Source organism: Seriola dumerili, unplaced genomic scaffold (genome assembly GCF_002260705.1).
Source record: "Seriola dumerili isolate Sdu_G_001 unplaced genomic scaffold, Sdu_1.0 BDQW01000331.1, whole genome shotgun sequence".
In the NCBI taxonomy this organism is placed as follows: Eukaryota; Metazoa; Chordata; class Actinopteri; order Carangiformes; family Carangidae; genus Seriola; species Seriola dumerili.
In genome coordinates this window covers 11,741,029-11,766,609 of record NW_019174586.1, presented here as the reverse complement: position 1 = coordinate 11,766,609, position 25,581 = coordinate 11,741,029, and the positions used below count along the sequence as shown (strand labels likewise).

The following is a 25,581-nucleotide window of genomic DNA, read 5'->3' as shown; positions in this document are numbered from 1 at the left end:
TTAGGCAGTGAACAAAATGTACGTTCATCTTTCTCATCTTGAGTCACATCATGTCTAAAACTAATTAATATAAGAGCTTAACTGCAATAAAAAAAAAGCTCAGACAGCAACAGAAATGCAATTATGGCTCCTTGCTTGCACGGCTGTAACTACAGAGTAAAGGTTACATCAATTTGCACGTCATTTTGAGGTGAAACTGGAGTGAAAGCCTCTGAGGAAAAGCATGCCAATACATGAAAACATTTTCAACTTGAACCTTCAGGTGGTTTTTGAACATAACATCTGGCAGACAGGAGTTTATTAAACATAATGAGGGTTTATGAACCTCAGCGACTCCTAGAAATCGTCACCTAGGTTCGTTTTCTGACATACAGGCCTGTTGACTGAGTGATAATAAGGATAAATGATGAATGTAAACTTAAAAATGCATATAAGCTCTTCGTATTTCATACAATAACATCTTAATTCTTTCAATTCCAATGTAAAATCTGAGTCAGTAAAGATAAACCTGTCAGAGAAATGTAGAGCAGTAAAATGTACAATATTTATGTAGCGGAGTAGAAGTATAAAGAAGCAGAAAATAGAAAGTAAAGTTCCTCAAACTCCTATCTTATGTAGAATTAAAGAGACGTGCACAGTATGTTCCACAAGTTATTTTCCGTATGATGTAACGCAGAAGTCTCACTTTCACATCAGTGCTAATGTTTTGCTTCACGTTTCCAAGCTGAATGTCTCATTTTAGATCTCTTGAGTGATTATAATGGAAAACAGTGAAGAGAAACAGTCATTCTAACCTCTGCTGCCATCCTGTGGTGCAACTTCCCATCCATCCATAGTTTGACATCAGGCCCTTCCATGCAGAAGGACACGGAGGCAGTAGATGTCTTTATAAGAGTCAACAAATGTCTAATAGTGTCCCATTATTTATTGATCGCTGACAGCTGCCCTGTAATTTAAGTCTGCATCACCAGTTCATTTGTAATTAATGAGAGCAGGAGCGCATGTAGGAATTTAATAATTCAGCAGCAGTGTTGTATTTTCTAAGTTGCGTTTAACAAACGCTGTGAGCATTCTGCACAAATAAGGTGAACAACTGCTAATACTGTGTGTACAGTTGACAGGAAATGGGGCTAAATAAATGAAGCAAAAAAATTCATTTCAAACGAATCAAATTTATTTAATTATTTCAAAATCATAACTGCACTTTCATTAAACACTGTTAGAGATTTTTGTTTTTGTGTTTTGTTTAATTTATGTCTGACATCAAACAAAAACAAACTAACTTTTTAAGTGAATGCACTCCAACGTCAGCAGATAATGTCATAAGGCAAAATGACAGGGGTGTAATTCACACTAATTCAATCAATAACAAGCTATAGTCAGAAAGAGTCACCAACTGTGGATCAATAACCTCATCTCACATGTAGCTTTGTAGTCTCGCAGCACCGTGGTGGCTCATATCAGTGCTGCTCAACACGCCATAAAACAGCATTAGTCATTCCCGCCGCAGAGGTAGAGCAAAGCCTTCTGGTAGTCTCCACTTGTGTCCTCCTGCAAAAACAACAGACATAATTAAGATTTTTATTAGTCTTATAACTTTCAGAAGTCCCTCATTAATTCTATTATATAATATATAATTATATCAGCCTCTGTTCTTCCCACTTTTTATATATTCCTCATTATTGTTACTTGTTGCCCTGTTCATATTTTGTAGCTGTATTTTTTTCCAGTGACGGCTGTATATCACACTTGTCACTTGTCATGACATGTGGGCAGTTGTCGCTCGGCTGGCTGGATCTCCTGCTCCTCCTCTCCACATGTTGAATTGCCCTTGAGCAAGACACTGAACTCCAAATTGCTTCTAATGCCATCTATCACTGCTGTCACGCAATGATAGCAATGATAGATGACTATCAGTGCTGACAGGACACAATAGTAACCTCATCCTTTTACTTAGCTCAACAGCGCTGGAGATGCTACATGGCTAGTCAGTTAGCTAACTAGCTAGCCTCAACTCTGAGCTTCAATTTTTTTCCTTTATATATATTTATTTAGCATTTATGTAATATTCCAATATGGTTGCACTGCCTCTTAGTCACATCATTTAGCCCAAATTAACTACTAATTTTGTTAATTTTGATTTTCTTTACATGCAGCTGTTAGCAAAGGTTGCTTTGCAGCCGTTCTGCCGCTGGTTTGTTGAGACTTATGTATTTCTTTTTGCCAAGTGGGAGATGTAATAGTTGCTAAAAAATGATCCATAAGTCAGACTTACATCTGAATTACAACTCAGAGGCTGATGTGAACACTGTCTTTCACTCAGCAGCTCATAACTAAAGTATATATATATATATATATAAAAAAAAGAGTGGTTTCTTTTTCCTGAGCTCGCTGTGTGTCTCAGGTGTGGAGTTTGCTAAGAGCCTGGAGAGATGTAATATGGTAGAAAGATGATGAGGCAGGAATATTAAAACAATAAACCTTTTCACTTTAGTATAATTAAAAATCCAAGTTCCCCTGACATAACAATGACTTGAACTGGTAATTACAGTAACTCCTATATGACACAAACAAGCCGTTCTTAGTAGAGAAAGCTCAGATGTAACATTAATAAAGATTCTAGTCCGTTATCATTTTGAAGAGAGTGAAGCTATAAGTATATATATATATATATATATATATATATGTATATAGTCATGAAAGGTCATTAAAGTGAAATGAAATGGTGTCACCAAGAAAAATAAAATAATATATACAATTGAAAAAATGGAAGAAAGCAGCGATTTGAAATAGTGATGGTTGTCATAAAATAAATATGAACTCAGCTCAACCTGTAAAAATATACATTGGTTCATTATTATATTTTACTGCATGTATTCAAAGGTTCTTTCATAAAGTCTTATTTATCTTTTCAATATTGGCCATTTGGTATTTTCCATTGGGAGGACGGCAATAACCTTCTGTAGGAACATCTGGCCCCGGGAGAATAGATTAATTCACTCGGGCTGGTGGGAAGAGCGGTGAAGCAATCTCATCACGCTGAACAAGAAATTTACAGGAAATCACTAATCTCCACTCCATCACTGCGCCGATATGAATGGTGTGTAAGCAGCATAACCACAGTACACCCATCTGGTGCTTTAAAGGCCTACAGAGGGATGGATGGGGACGTTTAGCGGAACATCAGGAGGAGGAATGTGAGGGGAATGACATCACATCTTATTGAGGGAGTTCTGATAGAAAGTTTTTGTGTTTGAGTGAGCAGAGTTTACCTGGATGGTGCTGTACAGAGACGCGCCATACATCTTTTTGAAGCTGGCTCTGATGTCCAACATGTCCACCTCGCTCCGCGACACCATTATCCTCATCAGGGTGTCGTCATCAGTTCCAGCTCGCTGAACACAAAACACAACTTCAGCAGCTGTGGTTATAAACTCATTAAGTATTATCTTATTATTTCTTTTAGGTGCAACAGTTTAATTTTTCCCTTGTGTGCAGTGACATAAACTACAACACAATATCTCACACAGTATAGTCCTTTATATTTTTGGCAATCATTTTCAAATGCATGCTCGGTACAGGTGACGATTTTGTATGTATTTCCAGAAATTTCTGTATGATATTAAAGTGAGTAAGTAGTATTTCCATTTGCATATCAAGTCTACAGTTCTGGGTTAGAATCTGTTAATTCACTTTCTTGCTTAAAGTTAAATGAGAAGTTTTGCAGCTGGATCAATTGTTTCGTTTTGACAGAGACAGGCTAGCTCTCTCCTCCTGTTTCCAGTCTTATTGCGAAGCTAAGCTAACCAGCTGCTGGCTGTAGCTATAGCTTCACATTTAGTGTACAAACAGAGAGTGGTAAACAGAAATGGAAGACAGAATCAGGCCTGGAGATATTTGAAGACGATCGGATTGATAAATGGAAAAGACAGACTAAGACCATTGATCCCAGGTCTCACAGAGAGCTCTGTTGGGAGAACATGAAATCAAATCTTGTGACTCCATCATTGAAAATGAATTCAAAGTTGTTATCAGGGACAGGATGACTGCTGGAGGCAGAAAAAAAAATTAATTACTTTCAGATTTTCTGGACTTGATCTTTATTTTTTCCAAGAGATTACTGAAAAGAAATACTGAACAAGTTTTGAAATAGAAGTTGATTGCTCCTTTGTCACATTTTACTTGGATAAAATCCCAGGAGGAAACAGCTAAACTGCTATTCTATGTAAATGTTAAAACTATTCGCCGACCAGCACCCACTGTATACAGCTCACAAATGAACAATAAAGAAATGTAAAAAAAGAAGTGTGTTATGTGCTGGACTATTTCTGGGCCGGGCAAAGTGACATGGAGTCTTGTTTACAACCAGTTTTGCAACTGTTTTGCATTCTCTGTACTGGAAAACGTATGTTAGGATAAGAAAGGTTACAGAGGGACACATAAGGGACATGATACGTACCCTCATAGATTTATACAGGCCTTCAGCAAAATATTCTGGGACACTCTTGGCACATTTCACTGTGAAGGAAATAAAAAAACACAAGGCACCAACAATCTTCTGTGTAAAACTGAACATTTATCATTTGAATCTGAAATTGATTTTTCTTTTTGTCTGTCAAGTGTTTTTTTTTTTTGTCTGTCAATTTTTTAGCTTGGACATCAGAGAAAAAGAAATGGCGTCACTTCTCTGTGTCTCCTGTTTACAATCAGTCAAGTGTCATCCAGATAAATCACGGGTCTTACCAACAGCCAGCAGCAGGTTCTCCAAATTCCCAGTGGTCTCTCCTTTAATGCTGTCCTCTATATCAGAGCCAGAGAGCTTCCTGTAGGCGTCGAACACTGGAGAGAACAAAACAACCACAGCGACACTTTAATGTTGTCTTAGCGGTGGAATAAAGCCACTCCAGTATCGAAAAGATCAACCTGACTTTTATGTTTGAATAATGCTGCCACATCTTGGTCAAGAGTATATGGGTGCTTCTACACACACACACACACACACACACACACACACACACCTACAGGTTGCACATGTTATGAAGGGATGAATAAAAGAAAAGTGCAAATAAGGCTTATTATAGTGGCCCTAGAAATATGCCTCCACATTTTAAACAAACTCTACTGGGTTGAGATCCGGGGAGAGGACATCAGAGTAAACCGTGGTCACTGACCGATGTCACCTTGAGATGATGAGTTCTTCACGGCCAAGTGGCTGAAAGATTGAATGTCGGAGTGATGCAGGAGACACAAGAAAGACAACAGCGACAATCGAGAACAGTCGACAGTCATTTGTTCAAACACACGACCAACGTTCACGCTCTCCTGCCTGACACGTCACACGCTGCAGTCGAGGGGAATAAGCAGCTTATTGTCTCTAAAAAAGCAAAAGAAATAGTGTCACTTCATCAGACTATATTTGTTTCATTTAATCATGACTGCAATAATTCTTTTATTAATATTTCATTTATGTTAACTGAAGGTTTTATTTTCCAATTCAAATGTGTTTCTTGTTGTGATTTATTTGCCTGATTCAAGGACTTTCTACGTCCAATTCCCCTTAAAATCAAAGACCCAACACGGCAGAGACATGGCTCAAGGTTGATTACTGTTACAACACTCTCTTTTATAATGAGAACTAGCAGCTTTACACAAGCTCACAGACACTTAAAAAGAGAGAGAGACTATGTGGTCTTTTGCACGCATGCAGACAGCAGCACGCCGTCCGTTTACTGACGTAAAGTAAAAATAAATAAATAAATAATCAAAAAAAAATCCAAGCACTTTCAAAATAATTTAACTTCCAGACTCTCCAGTGCTCATTCAAAATAAGAGACCCATGTCTATTTGTGTCTAAAAGTGTGCCATTCTTTTTGGATTGGTGATATGTGTAAGGGGCTTGTGTTGTTTAGCTGAAGTACAGTACGTTAATATGTAGTTCCTCTAACAGCCACTCAGTGCCGACTCACATTCCCCCTTTAGCTTCATCGTCAGACGGTGGATGTTTTTTGCTGCTTGTGTGTCTCTCCTGTAATTTTTCAGTGAGTGGAGTCTGACCGGCTGCTCTCTTGCAGCGAGCACTTGTGGCCCTCGGGACGGCTGCCGTTCATCACACTTTAATAAACTCTACAAACTCTCTACTCTTTTTGTCATGTTCTCTGTCAGTTTTGAGTTGTTTACTGTCGACAAGTTTTGGTCTCTGCTGCAACCTCACTTTTCTTGCTGCTGATTTGTTGTGTGAAAAAAATAAATAAAAATGAACTGAAATCCCCAGCTGTATTCTTCTCCTTGAAGTATTTTCACCGGTGTATTTGTCAGTAGCAATGATGCCAAGTCGTTTACGTCACTCATGCTGAATTATTTAGGTGAAATAAAGTATAACGTGAGTGGAGGGTGATGGTATCTTGTTTGCAACTTTTGATTTTTGCTCTCGTCAACGGGAGGGAAACGACCCTCAACACTGGAGCGCACTGGCTCAAACAAACTCACCTGCTCTGAGATGCTCTGCGCTCCTGTTGCCAAGAATTGTGATGAATTTTTCCTCGTCTGTGCCAAACTTGCCCTCACCAGCAGCATACAAGTCCTGTGAGGGCACACACACACACACACAAACACACACACACAACACCACACACCACACACACACACACACACACACACACACACAGCAACCTCGTGTGTGACATGACTTATTGGAAGGCACAGACGGAGCAGAAATGACAGCGCTGATGTAAGACCTTGTACTTTGCCAAAACAGCACAGAAAAGTTTGTTTTGTTTGTTTGTCTTTGCTTTAGAAAGACTTTCTGGGTCCCGGCTCCTTTCCCCTAAACTTCTAGGATAGTTTTTTTTTTCTCTCAAGATCAGATAACTAACATTTAATGATATGATTAAATAAATGGATAACAGTACATTTATAAGATACATTTATTATTTAAATGGATTTCTGCTCATTTGATCCCAGAGCAGTTTAACTCGGCAGTAATGCTGTTGCAAGTGGAGCAGGGCTGGATCCCAGTCCACAGCTAAATACCAGTAATGAGGAGATGGTTTATAAGAAACAAGATGTTCCACTCCTGAAGGTTAATATATTTATTGTATTGACTGTTCCTCTGAGGAGACTCGCTCAAAGCTTTCCTGGCCTTTAGCTTCACTGCACTTTGGAGAGCAGCTCGCAAACACGATCAAATCCTCGACACGCTGACATTTGAAAGACGATGGTGAAATTAAGATAAATCCGTTACGTTGTGCAGCGGTCATCTACCTGCTGCGTGGGATTTTTTTTTCCCTGTGTTTTCACTTTTAAAACAGCTGGATGTTGCATTTTGACATTAAACTGAGACAGTAGATTCCCTCACTGCAAATATTTCACTGCACTTTTTAGGGAGTGATCAGCCCACAATCACTATAGAATTTACATCCATATTCAACCCTGTCTCCTGGAAATGACGTTTATATATTACAGAATTGTTTTCCTGATTATGTTGTGGTGACAAATGTAATCTCTGGTTGGATTACTTATTACTTTTTTTTGAATGAATGAGGAGCTACATGTAAAGTGTCTTTGTGACACAGGGGTTTATTGTGTAACAGGGATCCCTATAAATAAAATGATTTGTTAAATATGTTAGAAAATGTCTGACATAAACACGAAGCAAATGAAATGACAAACTGTGTTATTGTTGGTGTTGTTTCTCTCGTGTTCTTGGTTCTTACCTTAGCGTCCTTCTCAATCTTGCCCTCATCTACTCCCTCCTCCCTGCTGCCCTGAGCAGCCGGACAAACGACCAACCACACACACACACACACACACACACACACACACACAGGTAGAAGGACAGACGCACAGGTGGAGAAACAGAAAAGCAAAAGTGGGTCAGTGTGGATGGAAACACGGTGAGCTCAGAGCCTCTCTCAACCCAGGTAACCCCTGAAGATTACACTATCCACCAAGTGTCCCAGGACCACGAGGATTACATTTCCACCTGTAAACCAAAACACATTCGAGAAACCAGCTGTAGTGTATTGTGGTGTCAGCCCCGGCCCCCCTCCCCTTCCCCAGCCCACACCTTCACCTCTGGAGTTTGTAACGGTATCGCCAAAGGTTCTCGTTATCAGGAAAAGGAAACATAAGCCGTTCCAGCAGCGTTCACCCCCCCGCCCCTCTCTACCTGGAGCAGGATCACCAGCAGCTTCTGATAGTGCCCTGAGGTGTCACCGCAGACATCTTTCTCCAGCTTGCCTCCGAACTCTGGAGGGAAGAAGAGAAGAGGGGCAGAAGATTGTTTACGCTTCTTGCTCACAAGAGGCACTAATGGTTGCAATCGACCCTGGTGGGCCGTCCTCTGTTTTGCAGCAGGATCTCTGACAGCAGAGATTTGATTAGTCGGCCAACAGACGGAGAGGCCCTCTCTTTTATCCAGATCAAATAAACTGGCCTCTTTGCCTTTGGGCTTTTGTTGTCACACACTATTTTCCATTGTGGTTTGTTGCAATTTAAAGCTGGTATTTTAGAGACATTCTTGTAGTGACAGGTGTAAGTATGAAAGGTGCACTCATTACCAGAAGTGCTGCTCATCTTCTACTCTGGGGAAAATATTGTCAATATTACAAAATATATACAGTATGTTAAGCCTTTACGGCCACTGTAATCTTTCAGTTCAGCTAGTTCTCTTCTGCACTATATAAAACCATTTGACAGTGAAGACACCATCACAACAAGTCGCTCTAAAACCTACTTAACATGGCGACATGCTGAAAAGCCAAACTCAGATCTCAGATGTTGCCGTTACATCGTCAGACTCTTGATGTAAATTCATGTACAAGTAAATTACAAGAGTCATTTTTGTGCCTGAACCACCGTTTCACCAATAACAAATCACAGTAAACATGCTATGTGTTTTTTTAGTGTGAGTAAGTCACCTTTCTTGTACACTTTGATGATTTCTTTAATCTGTTCGCCAGTCCTGGAGGCGAGGATCTCAATCAGCACTTCGTCATCGGTCCCGACGCCCTGGGAACCAAACGCAATATGTGGAGGAACTCAGCATGAAACAACATGGGTTTTTGTGGCAGCGTGTTCTCATAGCTCAACTAATCTTTTATTATTTTGTCCTATAAGATGGTTAATGTGTAATGCATCAGTTAAAAGATGTTTTATGAAAATGGAACAAATATTTGAAGAAAATAAGAAGCAGTTTGTTTCGCTGCGGAGGATTAATTCATTAAAGAATGAATGGGCTCAGTACTAAAGAGAGTTAGCTTTGAGCTTCTCTCCTCTTTGCTGTGATTAACCTGCAGCAGAGAAAATGTCTGACATACCAAACAAATGGAGCAGTGGATGTGCTGGGAACACTGAGACAAGGTCCTCACTGCTTTGCCTTGACTTTGATTGAACATTTCATTTGCACTGGAAATTCAAATGTGAATGTGTTTAAAAAATAATGAGAGCTGGAAAAAAAAAAGTTCCACTGTAACCTTTAAGACGACTCAGGAGTTTGCTAAATGTAATTTCCTGCAAACTTTATGAGCCTTGAGTGAGACATAAAACGCAGGAGAAGTAAGTGTATTACATCTCAAAAACATAAAATGATGTCATAGCTCAATGCTGACACTCATTTGAGCCACATGAGAAGTGCAGGAGATGGATGTGGAGAAAAATATAAAACACAACGCCAGCTCCTAGGTGATCCCATTAGTCTCACCTCTCCACAGTCAGTAAGATGAGGTTGTATCTGAGGAGTAGCTCTAATGAAAAACAACATCCTTAACATCTGGCCTTAAATAGATTTGGAGCAGATACAGAGAGAAAAGTTCCTGCAGGTCGTCTTCAACTTTAACCTGAAATCGACTGTAACAATCCAACACTTGCACCGTAGGATAAATGTGTTCAATAAGCAAAGAGTGTTGTAACGTGGTGCCATGAGGTATTCTTGTTTTGATCCTGAAGTCAAAAAAATTATCATTATTTTTTTTTAATAATGATACGAATCTTTTGTGCCTCAAATTAATTGGTTTGCGTCCTTGCTTTTGTTCTCAATTTTCAACCCTGAGAATCGTCTCAGTCATTTGCAAGATGTCAAAGTGTAACGAGCAGCTGGGGCTGTTGGAACCGCTAAAAGCTAAAATTATTTTTTTATCGTTTTCAAAAATGATCAAGTCCTGAGATTATAAATCATGTTTTGTGATTGTTTTGGCCACTTGGGAACAGAAGAGCTCTGCATCGAGCTGACAAACTCACAGCCTGATATATTTTCACCTTATAAAACTGTTGAGGCATGTGACGTGTTTGGAAATGAATTCCATCCACACGAAATTTAGGTCTGATACTCACTTGATTTTAAGCTGTGTATTTTGTGTAATGTGGGTTTATTAAAGCTTTTTTTTTTTCCTTTTGCTGAGAGAAACTGACAGTTGGGGGGGGTGGGGGGGTGGATGAGAGTGGTTAGACTGAACCAGGCAGTAAATCTACAGGCTGTAACACCAAAAATATGAGCTAAAAATAGTCTACAAAGCTCAGTAGAGCTTCATGGTTTGGTGATAATTCTCCTTCCACATCAAACATGAGTTGATTGATTCACTGTCAACATGAAAATTTATAGTGGAGCTTTATCCATCCTGCAGTATAGTAGTAGACGCCCATTTATCTTAGTTTTCCAGAGAGACTGAGGACAGAATCTTTGTGAGAAAATCCACTGGAGAAACGGTGGAACTAGTGGAACAAAGGCCAAACATTTGGACATCTTTTAAATGGCATATCAGCATGAAACAGACCTGTCGCACGGCAGACATTTAAACTCGTCAATCACAGGTTTAACTATTACCATCAACAATGACCGAGTTCCATTTATGTGTTCCAGTGCCGGGGCGCTGGCGTTGTGACTGCTGATTTATTGGCACGGCTTAAATAGAAAGGAGCCTTCATCACTGTTATTATCTCACAATTGTTTTTACAGCAATGACAAGTTGAAATGTTTGCTTTGACAAAGGTCTGTTGCTCAGTTTAAAGTTTTAACATTAAAAAAGTGTTGGAAAGTTTGTGTAAAAACACCACAAAATAAAGTCTTATCATCTCATTCGCATGTGAGACCTGAAATCTGGAATAAGTGGAGCCTCTGAGGAAACTTTCTTTAGTCACCTTGAGAGCCATGTGCAGTTGAGAAGCATCGTATGATGTAGGTGGGGTCATCAAGGCCACAATCAGACTCTCCAACAGCCCGCCGAGCTCCGATTTCAGCACGCTGACCAAGTCCTGTGGTCACATAATGATCCATGACAACAGGAACAAAAACAATAGTAATTTTGTTTGTACAGATTTTTATCTCTGCATCATTTAGATGCTGTAACATTTAAGTCACCAGAAAGACTGGTGCTGTTGAGTTAGTTCATCCTAAAGCCTTTAAAGTCATGATATATATCTATATAGTCATAATAATCAATTCAATGAAAATGCTAAATGCAAAGTTAAACTTACGATCCTCAGATGTTTGTTAACATGAGACGCAAAGTTTGTTTGTTGTAGTTTCATCCAAACTTTGTATAAGACGGTTTAAATGTGAAAATAAGAAGAGAACTCTCAGGTTAATAAAATAATAACCTGCAGAAACTGTGCAATATTTCTTTAAACTACCACCTCATCAAACAGAACATTCAGAATCAGGCACAGACAGTTTAATCTGAATTGATTTCTGCATTGCAGTGAATCACATATTTGGGCACTGCTGGGAGCTGACACTGATGAAAACAGTGAGTAATTGCATATTTCTTCGTTATTTGAGTGTGTGAGTGTGTGAGTGTGTGTGTGTGTGTGTGTGTGTGTGTGTGTGTGTATGTCTGTGTGTATTTGTGTGTATATACAAAACACCCATGGGATCCTATGATCTACTGTGCTTGGCCACTGCTCCTCGTATTTACAGACCAAGTCCAACAATCACAATCCATCTCTCTTTTTCCATTTTCCTGTTTAGGTTTTCACATCTATTAAAAGCCAAATCAAATCAAATTCCAATAAAGAAAAAAAGAAAAAAAGACTTGTCAAAAGGTGCATTACAGAGCCAAACAGACAAACTGTGAGTTACAGACACTGAAAAGAAACTGAGCAGAGAAACAGGAGCACTCACTCCTGACAGATATGACTGTCACACGATCGCATTTCAGTTTTTGTCTCAACTTTCTGGCACCAGCTCTGGTTTCAGATGTTATTGCAAATGAGCAGTTTAAGCATGTGTCTGTTGCAATTATTGCATTTTATGACGTGTCATAAAAAGCGCTCTGAACTGGCGATAAAAGTAAATAGGCTCATTCTGTGGCTCATTTTGGCAGAACACGGCGATACTCAGAGATATACCAGGGGCTACTTGGTGATTTTTCTGATGTAGCTCATATCTCTCAAACTGCTTCATCTATTTATACTTCAGGAAGCAATTACATTTGCCAGAATGCTTTTCAATAACCTCCATGGAAAGCAAATTAACTTGCAGCTTTCAATCCACAGGTGGTCATAAACTAACTTGACAGCGTGATAGGACGGTAAGGACAGGGGACGGTTAAAATGTCCATTTGGTGTGTAGCTGACTGCGCTGAGCTCAACTGAGCGTCGTCCCCAACAAAGCACAGCATTTTCTCCTCCTTGAATAGTGTTCGCCAAAAACTACAATGTCTACAACTACAACCAATAATCTCGGAGCTGAGAGCCAGAGCGAGGAAGAAGGAAAGCATTGTGAGCCGGACTGACAGATTGTTGGTTTTCATGGGATTGTTGAGAATAAGAGAAATAAAGAATATCACCAGCTTCATCCTTTAAGAAAAGAATAAGGAGATGGTAGAAAAACTAATAAGGTACACTTCAGACATCTCTGTGTCCTGAGGCTGTTGGATTGAGTGTCGCCGACATGACCTGTAACCATCCATCCATGTGACCGCTGGTTGCCGTCAGCTCTCTGTTTCATTTACCTTTCCGTAGGCCTTCTTGTACGCTGCCTTAATTTGCTGGCGTTGATCGTTGCTGCGTGCCGCCAGGAGCATGAGGATGACGTCTTCATCCGTACCTGGACCAGAGATCAAATAAAGCATTACATACTTTAACACATGGACAGCTGCTCCGTGAGCGTCATAAAAACACATCTGGATAAAGACAAAAACAAATCTGCTTTTTATTCCAAACGGGCTAATAAAGCATTTTTCTGTTGACATCCAACATCTAGCAGCAGCTTCCTGTCTGGCTAAATCTGATTGAGAATAACCGACACTTTGCAATATACTCCCATATGAAGGGCCAAGCTCTTTAAGAAAGCGATCAGGATTGAAAATGCCTGACGAGGCCCATGATCTTATAATCAATAGCTCCTGAAAGGCACCAGAACCTCTGAGAAAACGGCTCAGATGGACAAACAAGCTTAAGAGCAGCACATGGTATTTTCCCCCGAGGGATTGGAAATGGTGCATTCTTGCCGAGGTAATTACAGCACAGAGCTTTTCTTATCTGTAATGACAGCCACACTATAGACAGAGGCCTGCTTAGGTCAACATCGTGCTTCTCGCTTTTAATTTATTTAATTGCACGTTAAATTGTGAGAGCGCTAAACTAACAGAGAGTATGAGTAGGAGATAAAGGGGAAGAAACGGCGCTGGTGGTCGGTGGAGTTATATGTAGCAGGGGGAAGCATCAGTCGTAAAAACACCTGGACAACACCTTTAACTCAGCGATTGTCATCGGGCCCATTGACTCACACTAATGAGTGCAGAAGGATGTTTTGATTGCAGTCTCCTGTTGTGTATCTCCGCAATTAAAATTAGATCACATGAGGAAAGAAAATGAGATCAGAGGCCAAACTATTCAAAATTAATCCATATTAAGGTGAACAGCTTTCAGCCAAGACAAAAGCTGCATAACAGAAGGGGATTATAAAGTAAAAAATATTAGAATTATTAATCTCCTCCAAATGTGCACAAGGTTAAGAGGTTAACATTTGGTTTTTGTAGGAGTGAGCATGTCAGGTAAAGCATGAGTACTTTAATATGGGATGCTGACAGTCCAAAGGGTTTAAATTAAAATTAAAATCACATTAGGGAACAGAGCTCTTCATGGCGAGTATGGACAGGAGTAATTACAGCCACCAAAACACACACAAACAAGACGCTGCGCCGCTACAGGAGCTGGTGAGAAAAGGAAAAACAAAAGAGGAAGTATATTTGAAAGGCTTATCAGAATTTACACGACGATTTACTCTCATTTGAAGCAGCCTTTTCTAACTCCACAAAAGTTATCACACAGCTGTTTTCTCCTCTCTCTCTCTCTCTCGGCATATTGCAAGGTAAACGAAGACCCAAACAGTGTGTGTCTCCCAACAGAATGCACCGCTCGGTGACATTACATTATGACAGAAGTTAAGCCTGAGTGGGTTCTTCTGTGGGAGAACCCTGTGGTTCTTGATGAAGCCCATCTGCATCAGGACCCTGCTGCGCACAGGGGGTCTCACTGAAGTGAAAAGGAGGCTGCATTTCTTCTTAATGTCTGACTCATCATGGTGTGGAACAACTAAAATGTCATTAAAAGCTGTTTGGAATTGATCATTACGTGAGATTAGACTGATAACATGAGTGGAAATGTTGGAATAGCAGACCAGGACTGGAGACATAAAACCTCAATATACCAATGAACCCTCACATATAACTTCACTTAAAATAGACCATCTTCTATATTGCCTGCATTTATCTCCATATTATTTTTTATTTATTTACAAAAATTTCAAACCATTATATCCATTTCAGATTGTTCACCAGCTCATATTATAGAAGGTTTTATTTTCTATTTTGTCTCCATGTTTGGCGATGGCACAGTAAGTGCTCATTACTGTCTTCTTGCAGAACATTTTGTGGACATAACATAGCAACGTGACGTATGCTTGGATGTTTTCTTACACAGTTTAAGTTTCAAACTTGGTGTCATTACTGTGTTTTATTGTTGTACTGGATTTAGAGAGAAGCAAACCTGAATAACAGTCGCTTGTGGGTAAATGCAAATAAACCTAATGTAGCTTAAATGTGGGACGAAGTGACGATATTGTTGAGGGCGTTGGGGAGTCACTGGTTCATATGCAACTCACACAACTTAAATCATGTATTAACATAAACCCTCCAGAAGGTGGAGGGACTTCTGGCATCTCGCAAGTAAAGAAATAAATACTTTCCACCGTGCGCAGGATTTTAGCTTTTGGAGATATGTTCATCGTTCTTGTATGAAATATTGTATAACACAGTAGGTTAGTGGAGGAGTAAACAGCAGTGGGGGGAAGGCATTCATTTTGAGATATAACTGACCGAATCCTTTCATGGCCTTATGGAGGGTCTCTGCATCGTGTTTGGCGTTGAAGTTGACGAACGGTCTCACGCTGCCTCTGTGCGTCTGTGGGAAGAGAGAGACTGAGATAAATAATTTAAAAAAAATAAAATTTTTAACAATATTGTTTTCTTAATGTTTCTCCAGGTCATTAGCAACAGTTTAGCCTGTTCACGAGCACGTTTTTGTGTGTTTTGATGTGTCATTCTGGTTTTAACATTGTACTGGAAATTGCTGCGAATAAGAGTTGGTAGCTGCACAATAAAAAATATTGCTTAAGGCCAGTACTCTAAGTATTACCTATATCAAGTCTGACTGCTGCTTTGCGTCATGCTGATCATTATAAAAATGTGCTGTGTCTCACTTGTTGGTGTCCTGGTTGTTCTCCAGGGAAAATATCATTTGAAGAAAAAAGCAATAAAACATCTGTCGCAGCTGCAGCCTTGTTTCACACTCTACGCAGGTGGGAGAAGTGGAAGAATATTATCCTCCTCCCCCGCCGCCTCTCGATCAAGGTTTCTGTTTATTATTTCTTTTGTTGGTCATCTGTTTTCACACACAGACTAGCTTGTGTGTGTTATGATGTACTATTCAAGAGAACAACCTCTTCCGCCAACATGAGGATGTTTACCCTGAAGTGTCACAGTCTGCGTGCATCGTGAGTTTTCATTTGACACCGCTGCAGTAAAATCACTCACTGGATATTTTTAAACTCCCATTCATTACTCGGATGTGAATCAGCACTTATTGTTCATTTAATTTCCTGTCTCTTATTAAAACATTTACCATTCTTCTTCGACAAAGCCACACTGTCAGCGTGGCTCTCTCCACACTGATCTTGTGGCTCTGTGGATGGTAATGTTAATCAGCCCAACACTTCCACGTCCAAAATGAAATATCTTCACAACAATTGGATGGACTGGTGGATTCAAATTTTATACAGACATTCATGCTCCCCAGAGGATGAATCCCAACGACTTTTCATCTAGTGCCACCAGCAGGTCAAAGCCAGCGAAATATCCCGGTTTGCCACCATTCACCAACAACTATTACGTCGACTGTCATGAGATCTGGTGCAGATATTCATGGTTTGTACTTTGACCAAGCTTTGGTTATGACCATATACAGTACCTGCAAAACTAATGACACTCACTTTGTGTTCAGTGCTAATTGGCTAATGTTAGCACGCTGGGAGGGTAAATTAAGATGGTGAATGTGATAAATATTACACCTGTGTTAAACATCAGCATGTTAGCATTTAGCTATGCCTAATGCCACGATCACCTAACATGGGATGGCTGGTAAATACGGTCGAGATTCCCCCGTTAACAACTCGTGAGCAAGCGTTCGCGTCGTCTGACGACTCAAGACAGAAAATACTGCACATTGACAATATACTGTAACATTATATCCTTTAAATGTGGGTTTAATAACACTGAGCAACAGTCTTTGGCAGATGAGAGGAATCTATATTTGTTTTGTTTTCAGGCACTTCTGTATTTTTAAGGACAAAGTCTGATATACCGCCACTGTCACTGTTGTGATTATGATTTGATGTAAACGCTGTCTGGGAAACTGGAGCACGGCTGTAAAGTCACTAATATTTGCTACACAAAGCTTTTATTCATAGTTCCTAAAAAAAACTTTTAGAAGATAGAAGCTTTTCAGCAACATCAAAGATAATCCAAACTCCTTAAATAGATTATTGCTCGTGGTCTAGAGTCTGTTCTTTCTACAGTGTGTAACAGTAATTCCTGTTTTCTTGACTCTCACAGTCAGCAGTGTCATTAAAACTTGCACTAATCAACAAATGTGAAGTGAGCCTAATGAACAGAATGGAGGCCTCTTAAAGTCAGTGGTTAAAGCCAATGTTGATCTCAAAATCTTCTTTCTTCAACTTTTCAGAAAGTACAGCAGTAAGTGCGATGGGGGAGCATCGTCTCCCAGCTATCCTTTGATGAAATTGTAACCCGGTGGGGAAACAATAGGCACTCGTACCTGTAGTTTCCATTCACATGGTAATACAATACGGTACAAATTAGACCACCGTCATCAACTGAAAACTGAGTTCTTGCCATCGCTTTACTCCTTAAATCAACTTATCCTCATCAGACAGTCTCAGGTCTCTCAACAAGCTGGAGAGGATAAAATCAAATCAAGGATATCAAATGAAGCTGCACCCTCTCCTTTCCTGCCACTGAGTGAGTGTGCTGCAGGAGTTGTACTAATGTTTTACTAATGAGTGCATCTTCTCAGAAAGTACTTTCTGTGAATTAACGACTGTCTAGGAGTCAAAGTATCTGCACACAACAAGTCTTCGCAGCAAGTGCAAAGAAGGAAAGTGGAAAAAATGAGGGTTCGGTGTGACAATGACAATTCAGTTACATTTATAGAAAATAAAAGTTCAGGGTTGCATGCAAATGTGCCGACAGCTATTTGTGACGTGCATTGTTTAGGACTGATCATGCGGTGCGGGTTTCACTGTGACTTGAAAAGGCAGTGACCTTTCAAGAGTCGAGACACACTTCATCACACAAACATATTGGTTAGTTCTGGTGCGGTGGCTAAAAGATACGGGGTCTTGATTTGAACTATTTTGTACAACACAGAAACACAATTCACAGGATTTATCATATATATGATATATATATATTTTTTTTTTTTCCAGGACGTTTCATTTGATAGAAAATCAGAAAACACTCACCATCCTTTTTGCTGATGGAGGACGAGCGTTGTAAACATTGTAGAGAGATTAAACAGATTAAAAATTCTTATTAAAAAAACTCACCCACGTTAGTATGAAATTGTGCAAAATTCAGAATCAACGTAAAGGAATAAATAAGAGTAATTAGTTTTTGTTCTTACCACCAGGTGTGTGTCTTTGTTCTCCTCACAGGTGATCTGTGGCTCAGGTGGAAGCTTTATATTTACTGCCCCCTAAAACTAGAAGTCCTCCTGGCACTTCTTGACGCTGCGGTGTCACAAGGGAAAGCTGACAGGACACACTTCCTCATCCGCATGCAGTGTCATCTTACACTCGCTGTCAGTCAAAGCGGGGGTCGTGACCTCAGGTATCCAGTTGCCTTTGTGTGACCTTAAAAAGAGTGACAAGGGTTAAAACTTCTCTACACATTTAAAGTGACCACAGGCACCAGAGGACACCAGATAACAGTTTTTTTTATTGTTGGTGGATGTCCTTGTTCGTGATTGTATGATCTTTCCCAGCAGTGTTTCTTTCATATTAAATTACAGTTAATGAAAAAATGTTTCCGCAAAAGGTTAACGATCATCCCCCAAAGTTTTAGATTAGGTTTTCTTTCTTTGCAGATGATAACTCTGGATCAGAATGAACTGTAGAGATGAAAAAATAAAACTCAAAGGGCACACACACCCCACCCTCGGTCACATTCTGTTATCTCTGCTAGCATTCAACACCGCTGTAGAGCCTTTTCCAAAAAACATTCATTTTACTGAAATGCTCAATTCAATATGTAAAAAATAACATACAGGATGTATATTTGAGTGGTGGATAAAAGGTGGGATCCAGATATCTATAGACCAATCAGGCCAATCATCAGGAAGTATGGACAGAGGGCGCCACCCACCCACCCACAGCTCTAATGGCAACACTGCCATAAGGGGTAGAAGTATCATTATATATACTGTGTATAATACTGTATATAAATGCTCCGCTGCAAAAATTTTAATTGCCAAGTATTATGAGACAAATAAACAACATACACGGCTCTATCTCTGTCTGCTGTCAACCTCACCTGTTGCTTCTGCCCTAACTGGCTCTCTGCAGCTTGTTGGCTGCTGTCCCGCTCCTCCTCCCCTACATCTCTCTCTTCATTAGCTTCTCTTGCTGCTTCAGCTGTCACTGGCTGTAGCCTGCAAATATATATCAAACAAACTAGTCAGATATCACACTGGTCTGACTATTCAGCTTTCCCATGAGTTTTCACAAGTCTCTCTAGGTACTCTCTGTTTTGCCCCCTGGTCCCCGAAGACCCAGGCCCTAACACAGCACTGTTTCTGCCATCACCTTGGTTGTAAATGACATTGTCAATGCTTTGCATGAGAAAAAAGCACTGTGCTACCATCTTTGGGGACCTCTCCAAGGCATTAGATCACAATTTATCATTTTATGCTTTTACATAAATTAAGTAATGTTGGTTTTAGTTCAAGTGCTTGCGCTTGGTTGCAGAGTTTTTACTGATAACTAAGGACGTTCCACAAGATTCAGTTCTGGGTTTCAATTCACCTCTAACTAACTGCCATGCACATTTGTACACTGATCAATAACAATATATATTGTATTGCCGCCTCTGTTCACTTCACTGTGGAAGATCTGCAACACTCCTTTAACGTTCTCCACACTGTACTTAATTATCCTAAACTCATATTGAATGCACATAAAACCAAGTTTATGCTGTTCCCTAAAAGGAAGAGGTATTGGTTGCAAAAAGCTTTATGTCGTTTTTCTTTCTGTTCTAGATTATAGTGATGTAATTAATCGGCATGCCTCTGCTCCCACTCTTAGACCCTTATCACTCTGGCCTTAGGTTTATCACTAGTGATGCTTACAGTAGCTCTACTCTTCATTGCATACTCTGTGGAAAGGTTGGGTGGTCTTCTCTATCTGAAACACGTGATATAGGCATTTGTATCTGTTTATCTACAACGCTCTTGTTGGGAAGCTGCCAGTGCCTCTACGCTGGACCGGTGTTCTGGACCGTATCAAACTCGGTCTAATGACTTCCACGTCCCACATGCCTCCACTGAGTTTGGCAGATCTGCTTTTAGCTTCGATGCTCTGTGCCACCTGGAATTCTTAAAAAAAACGCGTCCTATAAACCCTTTGTTAACCCTCGGTCGGTTTAAATCCATGATTACACACGATTTAAACTGATTTGTCTTCCGTATCCATTTCCTGTGTTTTAATTAATTGTATTAATATATGGTGGTTTTAATTGATTGTTTTATTTTATTTTGTATCTTTTAATATTTTGTACCTTTTTAAGTCATCTTAAACAATTACTCAACATCACTGATTTCTCGAGTTTGAATAAAGGCAATATATGTATTGCCTTTCTACATACATATACACTGTTTTATATTATATATTGGATTATTATTACTGATTCATTCACGTTTAAGTGTCATTTTGCTGTTGTATTTGCTTAAGGTGGAGCTACATATATAAATCAGTGCATCATAGTTTAAAAGCTTGTCATATGTTTTATTTGTAAAGTCTGTAAACAATATTTCTCTAGAAGGAGCTCAAGGATTTTAGTAAATGTACTATGTTCATTTTCATCACTGAGGCTCTTTTGTGAACAAATGTCTTGATGTGATTAATAGTTAGTCCATTAGCCCATAGTTAGTTCAATGTGATGAATCAGCTTGTGAGAGAGGTTGTCCTTCTTTTCAAATAATAAATCATTGTTGTCTCAATCTAACATGTAATTTTTAATTAGGTGCTCCTTCCCTTTTGCTCTCCATCACTCACTTTGTGTTCCATGCTCTACATTTCTGAGGACAACATGTTTTTCAGCTTAGTTAATCAGAGGTAAATGCGTGGTATGGCAAACAGGAGACAAACAGGAGATGCTTGATGCCTGATAGGAGCAGAGGGATCGGCAGAGGGATCAGCCGAGCGAAGCACGAAGGCGCAGCTCACATATCATCAATGCTGTCCTCATCCCTGCAAACCTTAATTAAAGTGAGCACTTGTGAGAGGATGAGAGTTTGAACACCGTCTCAGATGTGATCCAGTTTCAGAAGCTCGCTGTTTCATCTCGCAGCCTCCCATCCTGATGTATGTGGAGCCAATTTCCTTTAATCGCAAATAAACAAGTGTACTGGCGGCTAATAACAAATTTATCAGATTAAGGGGGGAGATATTTCTCCAGCATCAAGCCTGAGCATGCTGAAAGGACCACGTAATGCTTTGGATATTCAATATCACAAATCAAAATTACAAATCTAATATATTTCTTTGGGAATTTGATTAAGAATTTGATTATGCTTCAGTTACTTGAGATAGTGTATGTCACTGCTTCCCTACTATAAAGAATGAACTTTTAATCTCAAAATAAAGTTTGTTTTATATGAAGACAGCAACAGCTATGAAGTGCATCTAAATTATATAAACCAAGTTGGTGAGCCTGCAAACTGCTGACTGTCACTCTCACTTCTTGCTATCATCCCTGAGTTGTCAATTTCAAAAGTGAATCAGCGTGAGCTTTTCATTCATGAGCAGAGCGCCGAGGGACAGCCTGGTATACAGAGCCGCGGACAGCTCAATTTGTCAGGTGCTGACTGATAGACAATAACCTCTGTCATCAATCAAAGGGCCTCCCTAGCCACCACTGATCGGTTCTGTTTGTTATCTTCCTCTGCACCGAGGGAAGGTGTTATCAAGCGCTGATAGCTCCATTTCAACAAATATTACCTGCCTTCATGGACTTTTTGAGACTGTCCACAAAAATCACACCTTAATGTCATAGACAGTTTGAGAATAACATCTACCTTTTTTTATTGGGTAACTGGTCAGGGCTCTGATATAAACAACCATGTGGCTTTAGACTGAAATTCAGAGTGGAACTATACAATCATCCCACTGTGGCCATTTTGAATGGACATCACATTCAGGTGGGAAATTAATTTCAAGTTTAGCAACGCCTAATGTCAGATTGCATTACTTCAAAACATAACTGATGAAATTAGGTGGCAATATCAGCAAGTAAGCAGTTAGTAATTGGGAGTCAGTAAGGATGTTAGCTTGCCTAAATGCCCAATAGCTACTTTAGATTAGTTTTCAGTAAGGAACAAATATACAACCTGTGTGTGAAGGTAGAGTCGTAACCAGATTAAACCACCACATAATGGTTTAAATTTAGGAAAATATACTTTGCTGTTTTTGCTGAGAGTTACATGAGAACGATTGATAGGCCTGTCACTCTCAACCACTGTAGGAAGCTAGCAGGTGATTAACTTAGCTTAGCATAAAGACTGGAAACAAGGGGAAACAGCTAGCTACTCATTCACATGTCATTTGGACACAGATAATTTGCTCTCTATGAAAGAGATTTAATGCTGTTTTGAAAATGACAGATACAGAAGGGTTTAAAAGTCTGAGGCTAGTTTTCCTTTCACTTGAATGGAGTCCACTGTATCTCAAATGCTGACTATGCTGTTCAAAGCTTACTAAATCCACCAGTTACCATGACTACAGCAGTACATAAGAAGTTGACTGAATTGTAGTCTTCACGCCACGATAAGCTAATCATGTCCTGGTTTTACCTTCATATTTAACATACAAATATGAGAGAATCAATCTTCAGTCCTTGGCAAGGAAGCGTATATCTCAAACTGTTAAGCTATTCCTTGATTATTTTATACTTCAGTGGTTCATATTCCCACAATAAATAATTTTGCAATTACTTAAATTACCACAAAACCTAACAACTTAATGCACAAATATCTGGTTGCCTGTTGGAAATTCCAGTCTTGGCTATAGTATAGCCCTTTATAAAATACTGAATAAAAATTGACTTTTAATTTGAAGTGTGTACTGCATACTGCCAAAAAAAAAAAAAAGGGTTTATATTAAAGATGATAAGCAGCACTTTTATGCTATAGGTCGATGTGGCAATCAGCACTTTAGAAAACATCCTTTTTAAAGCATCATTAAATCTTTTCACAGAGAGCAAATGATCCGTGTCCAAATTACATGTGAATGACTAGAAAAATGTCGTATTTGGAATATATCAATGACAAAGTTCATGACAACATACAGAGTGCCACCCAGACGACAAACTGTATTAACAAAAAGAAACGCAATTTAAAACTAAATATTTCCATCATAAAATGTTAATATAGCTACTTCACAGTTAATCGCCTATGTGAAGTGTTTTTCCCCCAAATGTTGAAAACAGCCATCAAAAGAATACCTACTCCATAAAATTTTATTTTCTTGTCTTGCTCAGAGGCGTAGTTTACCTTGATTTATATTTTAGTGTCTCCAAGCTCCTCTCTGCTGGCCTCACTCTAAAAGATCTCTCACCACATCACTCCCATCAGGATTTCTATTTATCTCTGCAAGACTCTGCACAATCTGCAGAGGGAACCCGGCTGAATTGCAAAGGGCACTGCCCTGACTCTTTTCATGTTTAAGTTATAGGTAGGGTTTTTTTGCTTTTTGTCTTAACTTGTATGCATGCTGCATTCAAAGACATTATGGCTCTGTGTTTATTTAGGGGGGGGCAGGATGAAAGTGAGGCCACAGATGACAGAGCATTGCCAGAGGGCAGTGGGAGGCCCAAATGGCAGAGGTGGAAAAAAAAAAACATGCAGTTAATGGGAGCTATGATTAATCTACAGTCCTCTTGCTGAAGGCAGCAGGAAAGCAAAGTTTGAAATGACCTGTGTGCAAACCTGTTGAGGTAGAATCCCTGGATTGTGAAGTATTTTCAGACAGACCATTAATAGTGTCTGAGGCAAATATGACAAATATTCTGAGAGCTAGACGAGGAGAATGATATCACTACCATTGCTGTGAACTGAATATGAAGCTAGAGCCAGCAATCAGTTAGCTTAGCTTAGCTTAGCACAAAGACTGGAAACTGGGGGAACAGCTAGCCTGGCTCTGTTCAAATGGAACCAAATTTTTATTTATTTTTTGCACAGATTAAACTAAGGCGATATTAGGTGTTAGTCAGTGAGCTTTAGAGATGCTGCTTGTTGGATTTTGTTACCTTTGGATGAAGCCATGCCAGCTGTTTCCCCCTGTTTTCAGCCGTCATGCTAATCTAAGCTAACTGGACCGCTGGTTGCAGATATACTATATTGAATGGACATGAGATACAGATCTAACTCTTGGCTGAAAAAACACACAAAAAAGATGTCTTCAAATTAATCAGCTAAGTGTATTAGGGCCTATATAAAACAACTAATTTTAATGTTTTGGTTAAAGCCAAAGGTTTCTTCCCCTGCAGACACATTACAGTGTTTACACCCTTTGAGTAACATTAACAATGCAGAGGCAACACATAGAAGCACTCCGTCTAAACCTTACGTGTTACTGTGTTGCCATGTAAGGAAATCAACTGTCAAGGTGTAATTAACATGCTCCCCTCAGGGCTGAGAGGCTATTGATTCCTCTCAGAGTATTCAATCAAACACAGCCTGGCCACCTGTGACTGATGATTGAAGAGGGGAAAAAACCAAAACACATTAAGACTTAAATTAACCAAGTCACACTGAACAAAAAGTGCGATCTCTCCAGCTTCAACAAACACCCCTGCCTGTGTTGTGCGACCGCTTGTAAATACCTGAGAAATATCAAACAGTATTAAGCCTGTGGGGCTCTTGCAGTTGATATTAGCCTTTTGCCTCAAGAGCCTCATTTGTGTTGTCCCCTGACATGGACATAGGACTTGAGAAACCAAGTGGCACACAGCAGCACCTTTCATATTTTTCATCGGCGGCATATCCTCAATATTCCTCTTTCCAATTCTCCAATGAGATGAGAGGAGTGCAAATTGCCCCCCTGAATGCATTGCTTTAATCATCATGAATCGAGATGCAGATTTAATCTTGGTTTATGCTTTTACTCTGCAATTTAGATGTTTGAGTTTGGCTGTGTAAATTAACCTGAGAGATGAAAAGACATAGCTCCAATAGTATTTTTAATTACTAAAAAGAACATAGATAAGACAACTCGTTTTATGCTTGTCTGAGGAAGATGGTGCTGGAGCAACATATAAAGCTGTTAAAAGAACAGACAGTGGTTTCTATAAATAACAACATGGGTTTTTATTATGTTGTGAGGGAATATAAGCACTTGCGTCCATAACAAACAATTGTTTAAAGTCATTTTCTTACATGAATCTGCAAAGGCACACTCAAGCACTCCAGCAAGCCTCAGTCCTGTGTTTCAGCAGGTTTGTCCCGTTTTTTTCTTTCTTTTTTTTTTTCACAACACGTGCTGAAACCTCTGTTCAAAGCAAGGCTGTCTGAAAGAGCGGACAGGCTGCAGCACGGATTTCGCCACCGAGTTCCTGAGCTGCTTGAAGAGCATCCAGAGAAGAAGCATCATGAGTATGAGGAGCCCGAGGAGCATCCCCACATACAAGCTCAAGTTCCAGCCCCAACCAAGTGGCAGGGGCAGCGAGGTGGACGCCACCAGAAATTTTCTGGGGGCAGGCATGGGGTTAGGAAGCAACCCACCCTCCTCTTGGA

At 39.7% G+C, this 25,581-nt stretch overlaps 1 protein-coding gene across 1 annotated transcript; it reads right to left on the bottom strand.

The window, feature by feature from the left end:
• Positions 1-1,491: 1,491 nt before the first annotated feature.
• LOC111232598 (annexin A5-like) lies at positions 1,492-25,549 on the bottom strand. Its single transcript, XM_022760183.1, has 12 exons — positions 25,370-25,549; positions 15,315-15,399; positions 12,948-13,042; positions 11,134-11,247; positions 8,919-9,009; positions 8,168-8,247; positions 7,713-7,763; positions 6,487-6,580; positions 4,744-4,839; positions 4,460-4,518; positions 3,273-3,395; positions 1,492-1,551 (listed from the first exon to the last, which is right to left on the bottom strand). Exons 1-12 carry the CDS (start codon positions 25,547-25,549, stop codon positions 1,492-1,494), a joined length of 1,128 nt encoding a protein of 375 aa, XP_022615904.1.
• Positions 25,550-25,581: the final 32 nt, after the last annotated feature.